The sequence below is a fragment of the Nycticebus coucang genome, chromosome 10, assembly GCF_027406575.1.
Source record: "Nycticebus coucang isolate mNycCou1 chromosome 10, mNycCou1.pri, whole genome shotgun sequence".
Lineage (NCBI taxonomy): Eukaryota > Metazoa > Chordata > Mammalia > Primates > Lorisidae > Nycticebus > Nycticebus coucang.
The window spans coordinates 109,550,423-109,566,249 of NC_069789.1; the positions used below are offsets into that span (position 1 = coordinate 109,550,423).

The 15,827-nt window shown below is 50.7% G+C and overlaps 1 protein-coding gene across 6 annotated transcripts in view; it reads left to right on the forward strand.

Annotated features, from left to right (window-relative positions):
• Positions 1-15,827, forward strand: part of PTPRH (protein tyrosine phosphatase receptor type H) — a 33,589-nt gene that overhangs the window by 5,526 nt on the left and 12,236 nt on the right. For 4 of the 6 annotated variants that reach the window (XR_008383254.1, XM_053607716.1, XM_053607715.1 and 1 more), the window contains exons 2-5: positions 8,100-8,823; positions 9,411-9,543; positions 9,762-10,025; positions 12,625-12,891. Coding sequence is in view for 5 of the 6 variants with exons in the window: in XM_053607716.1 (XP_053463691.1) it covers positions 8,773-8,823; positions 9,411-9,543; positions 9,762-10,025; positions 12,625-12,891 (715 nt within the window). In the remaining variant the exon portion in view is untranslated. The remainder of the gene's footprint in view (positions 1-8,099; positions 8,824-9,410; positions 9,544-9,761; positions 10,026-12,624; positions 12,892-15,827) is intronic. The other 2 variants (XM_053607719.1, XM_053607717.1) reach the window with 2 other exon arrangements.

Sequence of the window (15,827 nt, forward strand, 5' to 3'; positions counted from 1 at the left end):
TCAGCCCACCAGCACTGTCACGTTGAGGTGAGATGTGCCTCAAGGGCCCAGAACCCCAGGCCAACAGGGACAGGTGTCCCTAGCAGTACCAGACGTGTGTGGCAGAGATGGGGGTAAAAGGGGGCCCTGGAATCTGAGACCTCATACACTTTCACTGTGTGGGCTGAAAGGAACAGAGTGTGAAGTGACAGCCAGATCCTTTGTAGATGTAGAGAGGTAAGACAGCGGTTCCCATCCAGCCTGGCCATGTGCCCTGCCTAGGCCTGACTCTTCCTCAGGTGGCCTGACCTGTGCTCTTAAGCTTAAATAGGCTTGAAATGTCTCTAGCCCCACCTAGTCACGATGGGCATCTCTCCCTATCAACAACTCTCAGCAGTGCTCCAGAGGTTCAGATATTATTTAGAAAACCTGAAATGGATGTCACCTGCCCTTCTGATTCTTAGGCTTTAATTTGGAGACAGTCACTTGTACTGTCTGTTCTGTCAGCCTGAAGTGGACAATCCTCCGGAGGCTGAACCCTCAGGCCCAGAACTACTTTGTGCAGTGGGCCCAAACATGTATCCAGGAGAACAGCAAGGCAACCACTAACGGGGAGCTGGAAGCCCCCCAAAGCTCACACCTGCCCTTGTCCTCTAATTCTCTGCGTCATCCTGTATGCTCACTGTGAGTGCCTCTCTCATTGCAGGGTTCTTTGGCCCTGGGCTGACCGTACTCGCTAAGGACTTGTGTTGTGCTCTCCCCTAAGTCTAAACTTTGTGGATTTTGCTGGGCTTTTCCCATTGGGAGTAAATAACACTAGCCATCGCTGACCCACTTTCAGAACCAGGTCAGAACCACGGACAGCGCCAGGGAGCCTCTTGGCTGCCAGCCAGGATCCCATCTCAGCTACAGCAAGAAGGGAAAGAGAGGCTCGGCGCTTGTAGGTCAGTGGTTACAGTGCCAGCCGCATACACCGGGACTGGTGGGTTTGAACCCGGCCTGGGCCTGCTAAACAGCAATGACAACTACAACAAAAAAATCACCGGGCATTGTGGGTAGGCGCCTGTAGTCCCGGCTACTAGGGAGGCTGAGGCAAGAGAATGGCTTAAGCCCAAGAGTTTGAGGTCACTGTGAGCAGCTGTGATGCCACTCAATGAGGGTGACAAAGTGAGACTCTGTCTCAAAAAAAAAAGGAAAGAGATGGGACAGTCTCTGTGCTCGTGGCCTGGGGCTGCCATGTCCCTGTTCTCCTCTGTGATCTTAGCCATTAAACCCCCAAATAGCAATCAGTGAGCCACTACGTGCTACAGGAGGGTCTGAAAGTGGTGGAGAGTGGGTGATGAGTGGTGTTACTGCAGGAACCTGTCAAGACAGGAACTCAGAGTGCAGTAGCTTGTGGCTCACCGCAGCATCTCCAGCTCAGGCTCTTAGGGCACACACAAAGTCTGGGCTCTTCTATTCATGTGTATCCATGTGCCACAATGCACATGACAGTCACCTCTCCAAGCGTGCCTTGTGTTGGCCAGCCTGTGGGAAGCTCCCGGGAGCTCTACCTTGTACCTTGATTCCTGCTTCAGCCTGTGAGAGAGAGAGCAGGAAGAACCTGGGTTCTTTGCCATCTGATGAGTCAGGCTCCAGCTACTTCCCGGATCTCTCCATCCTCCCACCCCAACCCCAGCCAATGTGGCCTGGAAGAAGGAAAGCAGGGGCTGGATTCCCAGCAGGAATGAGCAGTGGGGCAGGCTGAGTGGGCAGGTTAGAAAACCAGGGTGGAAGTCCAGACTGGCTCACTAGCATGAACTCAAGAGATCTAATCTCAGATTCCAGCCCAGGGAAAGTGGGAGTGGAATAAGCGGGCATGAAAAAGCAGACCTGGGGTTCCGCACCTGTGGCTCAAGCGGCTAAGGTGCCAGCCACATACACCTGAGCTGGCGGGTTTGAATCCAGCCTGGGCCTGCCAAACAACAATGTTGGCTGCAACAACAACAACAACAACAAAAAATTGCCGGGCGTTGTGGCGGGCACCTGTAGTCACAGCTACTTGGGAGGCGGAGGCAAGTGAATCGCTTGAGCCAAGGAGTTGGAAGTTGCTATGAGCTGTGATTTCACAACACTCTACCCAGGGCGACAGCTTGAGGCTCTGTCTCAAAAAGAAAAAAGAAAAAGCAGGGCGGCGCCTGTGGCTCAGTGGGTAGGGCGCCGGTCCCATATGCCGGAGGTGGCGGGTTCAAACCCAGCCCCGGCCAAATAAAAAAAAAAAAAAAAAAAAAAAAAGAAAAAGCAGACCTGGATCCCCAAGTTTGGACTTGCCTGACCTGAGGGACATAATCAGATTAAATATTTCCTGAATTTACGTAAGTGCCTGGGTGGGGGTTGACCCTGTATCCACAGAGAGGAACAGGCTTGTCTCTACCATCAAGAAGTCCTCCCACTTTGTGTGGTGGCTCACGCCTACAATGCCAGCACTCTGGGGTGTCAAGGAGGGAGTGTCCTTTGAGCTCAGGAGTTTGAGACCAGCCTGAGTAAAAGTGAGACCTCATTTCTACCAAAAATAGAAAAACTAGCCTGGCGTTGTGGTGGGCATCTGTAGTCCCAGCTACTCAGGAGGCTGAAGCAAGATGTGCTTGAACCCAAGAGTTTGAGGTTGCTGTGAGCTATGATAATGCCATAGCACTCTACCCAGGGTACAGAGTGAGAAAAAAAACTAAGATTTCCCCACTCTGATGAAAGAAAGGAAAGATAGGCAAAGCTACAAACATGTTAGAAGTGTGATATTAAGAGAGTTGTTTAGGCTCTGCACCTGTGGCTCAAGCGGCTAAGTCGCCAGCCACATATACCTGAGCTGGCAGGTTTGAATCCAGCCTGGGCCTGCCAAACAACAATGATGTTTGCAGCCAAAAAATAGCTGGGCATTGTGGCGGGCACCTGTAGTTCCAGGAACTTGGGAGGCAGAGGCAGGAGAATCGCTTGAGCCCAGGAGCTGGAGGTTGCTGTGAGCTGTGATGCCACGACACTCTACCCAGGGCTACAGTTTGAAGCTCTGTCTCAAAAAAAGGAAAGTTGTTTAGTTAAGCTCCAAGTGGTCAGGCATGGTGGCTCATGCCTGTAATCCTAGCACTCTGAGAGGTCGAGGCAGGTGGATCCCTTGAGCTCAGGAGTCAAGACTAGCCTGAGCAAGAGTGAGCCCTCTGTTTCTAAAAAAATAGCTGGGTTGGGTGGCGCCTGTGGCTCAGTGAGTAGGGCGCCGGCCCCATATGCCAAGGGCAGCAGGTTCAAACCCAGCCTCGGCCAAACTGCAACCAAAAAATAGCCAGGTGTTGTGGCGGGGGCCTGTAGTCCCTGCTGCTTGGGAGGCTGAGGCAAGAGAATCGCGTAAGCCCAAGAGTTAGAGGTTGCTGTGAGCCGTGTGACGTCATGGCACTCTACCGAGGGCGGTACAGTGAGACTCTGTCTCTACAAAAAAAAAAAAAAAGATTTGCCAGTCTCAAATACTGGCAAATCTTATTAAAAAAAAAAAAAAATAGGGCGGCGCCTGTGGCTCAGTCAGTAAGGCGCCGGCCCCATATGCCGAGGGTGGCGGGTTTGAACCCGGCCCCGGCCAAACTGCAACCAAAAAATAGCTGGGCGTTGTGGCGGGCGCCTGTAGTCCCAGCTGCTTGGGAGGCTGAGGCAAGAGAATCACTTAAGCCCAGGAGTTGGAGGTTGCTGTGAGCTGTGTGAGGCCACGGCACTCTACCAAGGGCCATAAAGTGAGACTCTGTCTCTACAAACAACAAAAAAAAAAATAGCTGGGTTGTCGAGCGTGGTGGCTCATGCCTATAATCCCTGCACTGTGGGAGGCTGAGGCAGGAGGATTGCATGAGCTCAGGAGTTCAAGGCTTGTCTGAGCGAGAGTGAGACCCTGACTCGTAAATAAAAAATGGAAAAACCCAGTCAGGTGCCGTGGCAAGTGCCTGAATCCCAGTGGCTTCAGAGGCTCAGGCAGCAGGATGCCCACGGCCTGAGTCTGACGTTGCAGTGAGCTACGACACCATTGCACTCTGCTCAGGGCATAGAGTAGAACTCTGTCAAGACAAAAACAAAACAAAACAAGGCAACTGTGTGTATATGCTCATCTGAACCCCTAAATCCCCCTTTTTTAAGAATAAAAAAAAAAAATAGCTCCCAGCCACTCGGGAGGCTGAGGCAAGAGAATCGCTTAAGCCCGGGAGTTGGAGGTTGCTGTGAGCTGTGTGAGGCCACGGCACTCTACCAAGGGCCATAAAGTGAGACTCTGTCTCTACAAAAAAAAAAAAAAAAAAAAAAATAGCTGGATATTGTGGCAGGTGCTTGTAGTCCCACCTACTCAGGAAGCTGAGGCAAGAAGATTGCTTGAGCCCAACAGTTTAAGGTTGCTGTGAGCTATGACACTATGGTGCTCTACTGAGGGCAAAAAAGTGAGACTCTGTCTCAAAAAAAAAAAAGTTAAGCTCCAAGCATAGAAGGGAGCATCCAGCTGTATCTAGGGTCACCCAGAAGGAGAAAGAGAAGGAGGCATTGGCTGCCTCATGCCAGGCAGAGGGAATAGCATGCGCAATAGCCCTGGGGTTTAAATCAGCCTGCAGAGTCTTGGAAAAAGCGACAAGAACTTCTGAATAGGTGGAGAGGAGGCTGGTGATATGTGCAGGGAGCAAGTCCAGAAAGAACTTTATTTTTTCATTTTGATCATTTTGTTGGATTTGTTTGCTTGACATAGGCTTTTACTTTGTTATCTGGGCTAGAATGCAGTGGTGTCATCATAGCTCCCTGCAGCGTCAAACTCCTGGGCTCAAGGGATCCTCCTACATCAGCCTCCCAAGTAGCTGGGAATTCCAGGCACCTGCCACCACATCTGGTTAATTTTTCAATTTTTTGTAGAGGCAGGGTTTCACTATGTTGCCTAGGCTGGTCTCAAACTCCTGGGCTCAAGTGATCCTCCCACCTCAGCCTCCCAAAATGCTGGGATTATAGGTATGAGCCACCATACTTGGCAAAATATGCTTATCTAATGAAATTTTTAAATCAGGGCCAGGCACAGTGGCTCATGCCTATAATCCTAGCACTCTGGGAGGCCGAGGTGGGTAGATTGCCTGAGCTCACAGGTTTGAGAACAGCCTGAGCAAGAGAGCAAGACCCCATCCCATTTCTAACGATAGCTGGGCATTGTGGCGGGTGCCTGTAGTCCTCAGCTAATAACCTGAGGCAAGAGAATCACTTGAGCCCAAGTATTTGAGGTTGCTGTGAGCTATGATGACATGGCCCTCTATAGAGGGTGACAAAGTGAGACTCTGTCTCAAAAAAAAAAAAAAATGAAATCAGATAGAAACGTAAGGAAAAAATACAAATCCCTACAATTCCAACTGCAGGGTATTCGGGAAAGCCCGGAGGTAATGTTTCTGCAGATGAACAAATCCACACACCTCAGAGGATGTGCAAGAGGAACAAGTATGGAGGAAGCAAAGTCCAGCCATGGAGGCGAAAGTCGAACTCCCTGGTCTTGTCCTCTCTGGGCCTCAGCCTCCTCATCTGCACTGGGAAGTGAGGTCGCCCCAGAGCAGTGCAATAAGTGATGCTTCCTTCTCCTTCCTTCCCCTTAGTAAACTGCACTTGACAAATGAGGATTGATAGTGGCAAAAAACGGCAAACATGGGAAATCTTTATTGAATGACTACTATTTGTGAATATGCCTGGGTAGCTAACTCCACCTGTGATGGCCCAAGTGGTCCTCACGTCCTGGCTTTTACACTTTTGTGTTGTTCCCTCCCACACTGAATGGAGTGACCAGTGTAACAAACAGGATACATCAGAAATGATGTTATGTGCCTTCTGTGGCTACAAAAGACATTCTGTCCTACTATCTCTCTTGGGTTGTCACCTCTGGGAGAAGCTGGTAGCCATGTTTCAAGGATACTCAAGACACACCATGGTAAGGTCCAAGTGGGAGGAACTGAGGCCCCATGCGAACAGCCATGCAAGTGAACCATCATGGATCTGGACACTCCACTGCCAGTTCAGCTTCAAATGAAGCAACATCTCTCTTTCTTTCTTTCTTTTTTTTTGTGTGTGTGATTTTGAAACAGAGTCTCTCTCTGTCACCCAGGCTAGAGGGCAGTGGTATCAGCTTAGCTCACAGCAACCTCTAACTCCCGGGCTCATGCAATCCTCTTGCCTCAGCTTCCTGAGTAGCTGGGACTATAGGCACCCACCACAATGCCCAGCTAGTTTTTCTATGCCTCCAGAAGGGGCCTGGCAGCGGGACTTTCCTGAGTGTAGCTTGGACTGCCTCACCCTCTCAAGTAGCTCAGGCTGGTCTCAGACTCCTGAACTGAAAGGATCCTCCCTCCTCAACCTCTTACAGAACTGAGATTATAGGTCTGAGCCACTGTGCCTGGCCTATTTTTCTTTTTTTAATAAGCACAAATGCAGGCAGTGTCTGTGGCTCAAAGGAGTAGGGCGCCAGCCCCATATGCCGGAGGTGGTGGGTTCAAACCCAGCCCCAGCCAAAAACTGCAAAAAAAAAAAAAAAAAAAAAAAAGCACAAATGCACAATACACTACACACTGAATAATTCACCACAGAGCCTTCTATCAGCAGTAGGTGAGCATAACTGAGCTATTTTTTTCATAAGCCAGGAAAATGATTCCCAAGTCAATCAACATTCTCCAACCCCTTTGATATATAGCAACAATTAACCCCAGAGAGGCCTCAACGTCTTTCTTTTTACTTTACTTTTTTGAGACAGAGTCTCACTCCATCACCCTGGGTAGAGTACCTGGCATCATCACAACTCACAGCAACCTCAAACTTCTGGGCTCAAGTGATCCTGCCTCACCTTCCTCAAGTAGCTGGAACTATAGGCACCCCTCCACAACACCCAGATAATTTTTCTATTTTTATTTTTATTTTGAGACTGAGTCTCACTTCGTTGCCTTTTGTAGAGTGCTGTGGCCTCATAGTTCACACCAACCTAAAACTCTTGGGCTCAAGTGATCCTCTTGCCTCAGCCTCCCAAGCAGCTGGGACTACAGGTGCCCACTACAATAACTGGCTATTTTTAGAGACTGGGGTCTTGCCCTTTTTCAGGCTGGTCTTAAACTCCTGAGCTCAGACAATCCACCCATCTTGGCCTCCCAGAGTGCTAGGATTATAGGTGTCAGCCACCTTGCACAGCCAATTTTTCTATTTTTAGTAGAGATGGGGTCTTGCTCTTGCTCAGGCTGCTCTCAAACTTCCCAGCTGAAGGGAGATCCTTGCACCTCAGTTTCCTAGAGTCTGGGATTACAGGCATGATCTTTGTTCCTCAATTCCACAGTATCTGTGAAATCAAGGCAGCCTGGGTGCACGTGTAATCAGTAAGTCAACAAAAACACTCAGAAAAGGATTCGGTGCCGGTGGCTCAGTGGTTATAGCGTCGGCCATATATACTGGGGCTGGCGGGTTTGAACCCAACCTGGGCCTGCCAAACAACAGTAACAACTGCAACAAAAAAATAGCCAGGCATTGTGGTGGGCACCTATGGTCCCAGCTACTTGGGAGGCTGAGGCAAGAGAATCGCCTCAGCCCGAGAGTTTGAGGTTGCTGTGAGCTGTGATGCCACAGCACTCTACCGAGGGCAACATAGTAAGACTCTGTCTCAGGAGAAAAAAACACTCAGGAAAGTCCCCGTGCCAGGCCCCTTCTGGAGTCTAGGGATGAACCAAAAATAAATACGACTAAGATTTACGGAGTGTTTAAAACAGGCCAGGCGTTGTTTATGACTTTTAGGTACCAACTCACTTACTCCTCACAGCATATTTATGAGGGTCTCTGCCCATTTTTTTTTTTAATTGAGACAGAGTCTCACTTCATTGCCCTCTGTTGAGTGCTGTAGCATCATAGTTCACAGCAACCTTAAACTCTTGGGCTCAAGTGATTCTCTTGCCTTAGCCTCCCAAGTAGCTGGGACTATAGGTACACACCACATCGCCTAGCTATTTTAGGTTTTTGTTTAGCAGGCCTGGACTGGGTGCGAACCGACCAGCCCAGGTGCATGTGGCTGGCTCCCTAACCACTGACCTACAGGTGTCCAGCCTCTCTGCCCATTCTTTGTTTTTTTTTTGCAGTTTTTGGCCGGGGCTGGATTTGAACCCACCACCTCTGGTATATGGGGTTGGCGCCCTACTCCTTGAGCCACAGGTGCCACCCACTCTCTGCCCATTCTTTACAGAGGAGGAATCTGCGTCACTGTGAGTTTAACTCACTTGCTCAAGGTCACAGGTAGAATGTGACAAGGTGGATATGCAAATACAGCCTTGTGTGTGCCACAGACTCAGATACAGCACACAACACCTTCTGGTGGGGCTAAGAAGGCCTCTGGGCAGTGGGGAGGTGTCTGAACTGAACCCCAGAGGAGGAGGAGGCAGGAGGCTCTGGGAACAGGCCAGCAGGTGCGCCTGGTGAGAGATGGCATCCTCAAATGTTGGGAGGTGGGGACCTACAGGGTGAAACAGAGGGATCTCTGTGGGACAGACTGGCTGGGCTGGGGGCTGAGGATTCAAGCAGGGCTAGAAAAAGCTCAGAGGAGTCTCCAATGTCTGAGCGAGGAAGCAAAGCCCTGGGGGCAGGGCTGGGAGCTCGGTTCACACACTTGAAGCCTCTACTTCCTTCTCCTCCCCTCCCCGCCCTGGCCTCTGGCCTCACCAATGGGCTGGGAAAGGGGAAATTCTTGAGTTTAAAGTCCAGCAGGTGGAATGACCAGGCCTGGGACTCTTGGGTCCCTTTGCAGTGTGGGGAGACATGGCGGCAGCTGGCAGCGGCCTCAGGGCCTGGGGGAGCCTGGTGCTGTTGGTAAGTGGTCCTTTCCCAGGGCTTGGAACAGGATGCCTTGGTCTTAGGAAGGGTGAAGCTGGGGTCCCCATACTCAGGTCTTGAGGACTTAGGGCTGGTGATTTCCCAGAGAAGGAGGAGGCTTTCAGTTTGGTGGAGATTAGGGAGCAGTATTACATCTGGGTTCTCAGAAAATGCCGTATCTGGTAAGAGTAGATGCTGAATTCAGAAAAGACAGGCTCATGTCCCCAGCCTCAGACCCAGGACTCTCCGTAGCCCCTCCTCCTCAGACCCAGGGGTCCCTCCAGCCCCTCTTCCCGTGAGTTTAAACTCAAGAATTTCCTCAGGGGTGCAGGCTCTGGCCCCAGCTCAGTCTTTTTCTTTCTCCCCAGTCTCTACCAGCCTCCATACCCAACCCCTGGGTTTTCAAGGTAGTGTTTTTTTTAAAATGAAACCATGCAATTTATCTCTAGGCCTTATCAGGAAGAGCCAACCCAACTGCTGGTGCTTTGCCCTGCCCTCTCCCTGTGCTCCCCTCAGGAACCAGGGACACTGGGGTGACCTTTGTTACAGCCCAGTGCTGCTGTCGTCCTTCCCTCCTCCTGCAGGGCGGGACTGTGAAAGTGACTGCCCTGCTGGCCCCAGTCTCACTGTGGTCAAGGGAGTGGGGCTCAGAGGCTGATTCCTTCCCCTTTGGCTCTCTCCAGGGCCTGTGCAGCTGGACAGGGGCCAGGGAAGCCGGTGAGTGACAACTGCCCCAATTCACTGCCCACTCAGAGAAGTGTGACCGCAATGTCTCATAAGCCTCTGTGGTGAGGGATCCCCCTGAGGCCTGGTGGTCCACAGCAGGGCCTATGAGAGCTAGTTTTTCTGGATTTGGGTCAAAAGCTCAGGGCAGTGGGAGGGACAGGTATGACCTGCTCCCTTATTCATGCTGGACCCTCCTTCCCAATTCTCAGGCCTCAACCCAGTCAGGAACCTGAGCGTGGAGGCTTGGACCAACAGCTCTGTCACCCTGAGCTGGGCAGCCCCTGAGGACCTGGACCGGCAGAACTACACTTACGGGATCCAGTGCATTGGAGACCACAAAAATGAAACCCAAAGCATCACAGATACCAATTGCACAGTGGGTGGGCTTCAAGCAGCATCGAGGTATGAACTTTCTGTGTGGGCAGAGAAGGACGGGGAACATGGCCCCAAGCTGAATCTCACGGCTGCCACAGGTGAGAAGCCCCCACATCCACTCCTTACTTTGTTCCCTTTTTTTTTTTTTAGACAGAGTGTTACTGTCACCCTGGGTAGAGTGCTGTGGTGTCATCATAGCTCACAGCAACCTCACACTCTTGGGCTCAAGCAATCCTTTCGCCTCTGCCTCCCAAGTAGCTGGGACTACAGGTGCCCACCACAACACCTGGCTAGTTTTTCTATTTTTGGAAGAAATAAGGTCTTGCTCTTGCTCAGGCTGGTCTCAAACTCCTGGGTTCAAGTGATCCCCTTGCTTCAGCCTCCTGAGTAGCTGGGTCTATGGCACCCACCATGATGCCCAACTAATTTTTCTATTTTTAGTAGAGATCAGGTCTTGCTCTTGCTCAGGCTGGTCTTGAACTCCTGAGCTCAGGTGATCCTCCTGCCTCAGCCTCCCATAGTGCTAGAATTACAGGCTTGAGCCACCACACCCAGCCCCTTTTTGTTCTTCACATAGGACACACCTGAGAACCCATCAGAGAAGGTGTCATTTGCTCTGTCTTTCACTCTAGGCACAGTAGGAGCCAAAATGGGCATAAGGACTCACACTGAGCCAGCCTGGGGTGGTCTATAAGAAAGATTGGCCATATCCCAGGTATATCTTTGTCCAGGAGACAAGGAAACAGTGTCACTATGGGAGGCCAAGGCATGTGGATCCCTTGAACTCACAAGTTCAAGACCAGCCTGAGCAAAGGTATCTCTACCAAAATGAAAAATTGAGGCAAGAGGATCGCTTGAGCCCAAGAGTTTGAGGATGCCAGGGCACTCTACCAAGGGTGACAAAGTGAGACTCTGTCAGGCAGTGCCTGTGGCTCAGTGGGTGAGGCGCTGGTGCCATATACCGAGGGTGGCAAGTTCGAGCCCGACCCTGGCCAAACTGCACAAAAAGATAGCCGGTCATTGTGGCAGGTGCCTGAAGTCCCAGCTACTCGGGAAGCTGAGGCAAGAGAATCGCCTAAGCCCAGGAGTTGGAGGTTGCTGTGAGCTGTGTGAGGCCACGGCACTCTACTGAGGGCCATAATGTGAGACTCTGTCTCTACAAAAAAAAAAAAAAAAAAAGACAAGCAAACAAACTGAGACTCTGTCTCAAAAATAACCCCCCAAAACAACAAAACAAAACAAAACAAAAAAGAAAAGAAAAGAAAACAGTCTCCACAGGCCCTCTTGCTTCTTAGTTAGGCTCTGGAAGGGGTGCTTTCTAAGCCATAATATTAGTGTGTGTCTTTCTTAGTGACCAGGGCTGTGTAGGGACCAAGGCATGCACCTGAGTTCTGGGGAATTCTGTACTATGGTATGTGGACATTGTGATTCTCTGTTTCTTTCCCTAATTTAAAAAAAAAATTTTTTTTTTTTTTTTTTGTAGAGACAGAGTCTTACTTTATGGCTCTTGGTAGAGTGCCATGGCATCATACTGCTCACAGCAACCTCCAACTCCTGGGCTTAAGCGATTCTCTTGCCTCAGCCTACAGAGTAGCTGGGACTACAGGCGCCCGCCACAACGCCCGGCTATTTTTTGGTTGCAGTTCAGCCGGGGCCGGGTTTGAACCCACCACCCTCGGTATATGGGGCCAACGCCTTACCGGCTGAGCCACAGGCGCCGCCCTAAAAATTTTTTTTTATTGTTGCAGTTTGCCTGGGGTTGGGTTTGAACTCACCACCCTCAGTATGTGGGACAAGCACCCTACTCACTGAGCCACAGGCACCACCCTCCCTAATTATTTTTATTTATTTTTTTGGAAACAGAGTGTCATTTTGTTGCCCTCGGTAGAGTGCCATGGTGTCATAGCTCACAGCAACCTCAAACTCTTGGGCTCAAGCAATTCTTTCGCCTCAGCCTCCAAAGTAACTGGGACTAGAGATGCCCACCACAACACCCAGCTAATTTTAGAGATGAGGTCTCACTTTGGCTCAGGCTGGTCTTGAACCTGTGAGCTCAGGCAGTCCACCAGCCTCTGCCTCCCAAAGGGCTAGGATTACACGCACGGCCTTTCCCTCTAGTTCTAATCTATGTAATCATCATCTTCAGAATAGAAGCTCAGACCATCAGCTCCCTACCCTGACAGGTAGCTCTCCTGCTCTGGATCTTTCTTGTCCAATATGGCAGCCACTAACCACATGTGGCTACTTAAATTTAAGTTTATCCAAATTGCATAACATTGCAAATTCTATTGCATATTTCATGTACCTTAATGAGGAGGGGCTCCCAATGCCTCTTGCATCCTTCATTGGAATACTGGAAGGTGGGAGAGCATTTCCATCATGGCAGAAATTCAGGTGGAAAATGGTGGCCTAGATTTTCACTACTCAGAGCACAGTCCATGAGTGGGCAGCACCAGCTGTCCCCAGAGTGATTAGAAGAGCAGACTCTCAACCTCATCTTAGACCTACTAACTCGGTACCTGCATTTTCACAAAGTCTCTAGTGACAGGCGTGCACATTCGAGTTTGAGAAGCTCTGCCTACTCCCACTGGGACCATCACTTGAGGGAAAACTGGGAACTTTGATGACCAAAGATGCCTACTGCCTGCCTCTGTTCCATACCCCTGTCCGATTTGGATCTTCTTCCTAATTTCTCAGCCCCCAACCCAGTGAGAAACCTGTGTGTGGAGGCTCAGACCAATAGCTCTGTCACTCTACACTGGGAGGTACCCGAGGGCCCAGACCCACAGAACTACACCTACTGGGTCCAGTGCATTGGAGATGGTGGCACAACTGGGATCCGAAGCACAGCAGACACAAGGGACACGGTGAATGCACTTGAACCTGGATCCTGGTATGAATTTTGGGTGTGGGCACAGAAGAATGAAGTCAACAGCTCCAAGGAGACCCAAAATGCCACCACAGGTGAGAGGCAGACTTTCTTTTCTTCTTTTTTTATGGGAGGTGGTAGGTGGTGATTGAGGCCAGACATGAGGACAGTGCAGACTATCCAGCCCATAGTCTCTTTGGGCTGCATTTAGCCAGATACTCATGTCCACATCCTGGAGCAGTTTTGGCTTAGGAGATAAAGGAAAAACATCAAGGGTACCTCCAGCTTCTGAGTTGGATTCAGTTGGTGTGTAGGATGCCAGAGAATTGCAGACTGTAACACCAGGTAACGTCTTCCTGCATAAATGGGATGTTACCTTAGCTCTCCAGGAATCAGATACTGTACATGGGGACACCTCTGACCCACCGACTCTTCATCCAGTTCCGACTGTATCACATTTTTTTTTTTTTTGTAGAGTCAGAGTCTCACTTTATGGCCCTCAGTAGAGTGCCGTGGCCTCACACAGCTCACAGCAACCTCCAACTCCCAGGGCTTAGGCAATTCTCTTGCCTCAGCCTCCCGAGTAGCTGGGACTACAGGCGCCCGCCACAACACCCGGCTATTTTTTGGTTGCAGTTTGGCCAGGGCCGGGCTTGAACCCGCCCCCCTCGGTATATGGGGCCGGTGCCTTACTGACTGAGCCACAGGCGCCGTCCCTACTTGTATCACATTTTGAAGATAAAAGATTAGATCATCAGCTCCCTCACCCTGATGTGGACAACTCCCTCTCCAGGTCTCCATTGTCCAATATGGTAGCTAGCTACATGTGCCTATTTAAATTTAAGCTCACTGAAGTTGCATAACATTTCAAATCCAGTTTCACATTTCATGGCTCACAAGCCCACTGAAGGTTTCCTGGTCTCACCTTCATCCTCTACCGGGCCAATGCCTACTATATTGGACCATGGGAAGGCATTTCCATCACTGTAGAAAGCTCCTCACCCTTTTTTTTTTGTAGAGACAGAGTCTCACTTTATCAGCCTCAGTAGAGTGCCCTGGCATCACACAGCTCACAGCAACCTCCCAACTCCTGGCCTTAGGCGATTCTCTTGCCTCAGCCTCCCGAGTATCTGGGACTACAGGCGCCCACCACAATGCCCGGCTATTTTGTTGTTGTCGTTGCAGTTTGGCTGGGGCTGGTTTGTACCTGCCACCCTCAGTATATGGGGCCAGCGACCTACCTGCTGAACCACAGGCGCCGCCTAGAAAGCTCCCTTTTATGAGGGCTCTAGCCCCATTTACAATGGCAGAACCAACCATGACCTAATTGTCTCCCAAGGACCCCATATCTCAATAATATTGCATTGGGGATTAGGATTCAACATAAGAATTTTAGAGAGACACAAATATTCAGACTAGAACACTACTCAAAGTATAGTCCATGAGTGGGCAGCACCAGCTGACCCCAGGGTGATTAGAGGAGGAGAATCTCAGTCACATCCTGGACCTACCGACTCAGAACCTGCATTTTCACAAAATCACTAGTGACAGGCGTGTACGTTCAAGTTTGAGAAGCACAGGTCTAGACCACACTGCCTACCCCCACTGGGACCACCACTTGAGGGAAAACTAGGAACTTTGATGACCAAAGATGCCTACTGCCTGCCCTCGCTTTGTTCCATACCCCTGTCCGATTTGGATCTTCTTCCTAATTTCTCAGCCCCCAACCCAGTGTGGAGGATCAGACCAATAGCTCTGTCACTGTACACTGGGAGGTGCCCGGGGGCCCAGACCCACAGAACTACACCTACTGGGTCCAGTGCATTGGAGATGGTGGCATAACTGAGACCTGAAGCACAGCAGACACTGATGTCACAGCTGAAGGACTTGAACCAGGAACCTTGTATGAATTCTCTGTGCGGGCAGAAAAGAATGCAGGGCTTGGCTCCAGGCAGAATCCCAGAATTGCAATGACACCCTATGTTTTGGTGACAAGTCAAGAATTGGCAAAGATGGTATGTCCTCTAGGCTGTGGGCTTTGACACTTTAATCCAGTCTCCCCAGCCTTGTTGAGCGAGGACACCCGCCCCACCTGAGTCCACAGAACAGATGTCACCATACCTGGGACTGTTCAGATGTCTCCTGCCACTGGGTATGGAGCTGAAGAAGCACAGGCCATTTTAAGTCCCACTATGGGAAGCGTTGCTTTATTATTATTATTATTTTTTTGAGACAGAGTCTCACTTTGTTGCCCTGGGTAGAGTGCCATGGTATCACTGCTCACAGCAACCTCAAATTCTTGGGCTTAAGTGATTCTTTTGCCTCAGCTTCCGCAGTAGCTGGGACTACAGGTACCCACCATAACACTTGGCTATCTTTTTAGAGATGGGGTCTCGCTCTTGCTCAGGCTGGTCTCAATCCTGTGAGCTCAGGCAATCCATTCTCTTCGGCCTCCCAGAGTGCTAGGATTACAGGCATGAGCCACCGTGTTGGCCTGGGAAGTGTTTTTTAACTAGCTGGGCTGGGTGGTGCCTGTGGGTCAGTGAGTAGGGCGCCGGCCTCATATACCGAAGGTGGCAGGTGGAGCCCAGCCTGGCCAAACTGCAACAAAAAAATAGCCGACGTTGTGGTGGGCGCCTCACTGGCGCTTGAACTTGGGAGTGGGGGGGGCATCATCCCTCAGCAATGGGTCTTTCCAAACTCTGGAGTCTGTCTTTTCTGCCTTTGAGAAGTGGGCTCTTTGCGGTCAGGGAGAGCCCCTGAGTATCCAGGGGCTGAAAAAGTCACCAACTGGAGGCGGCGCATGTGGTTCGGTGAGTAGGGCGCCAGCCCCATATACTGAGGGTGGCGTGTTTGAACCCATCCCTGGCCAAACTGTAACAAAAAAATAGCTGGGCGGGCGGCGCCTGTGGCTCAGTGAGTAGGGCGCCTGCCCCATATGCCGAGGGTGGCGGGTTCAAACCCGGCCCTGGCCAAACTGCAACAAAAAAAATAGCCGGGCGTTGTGGCGGGCGCCTGTGGTCCCAGCTGC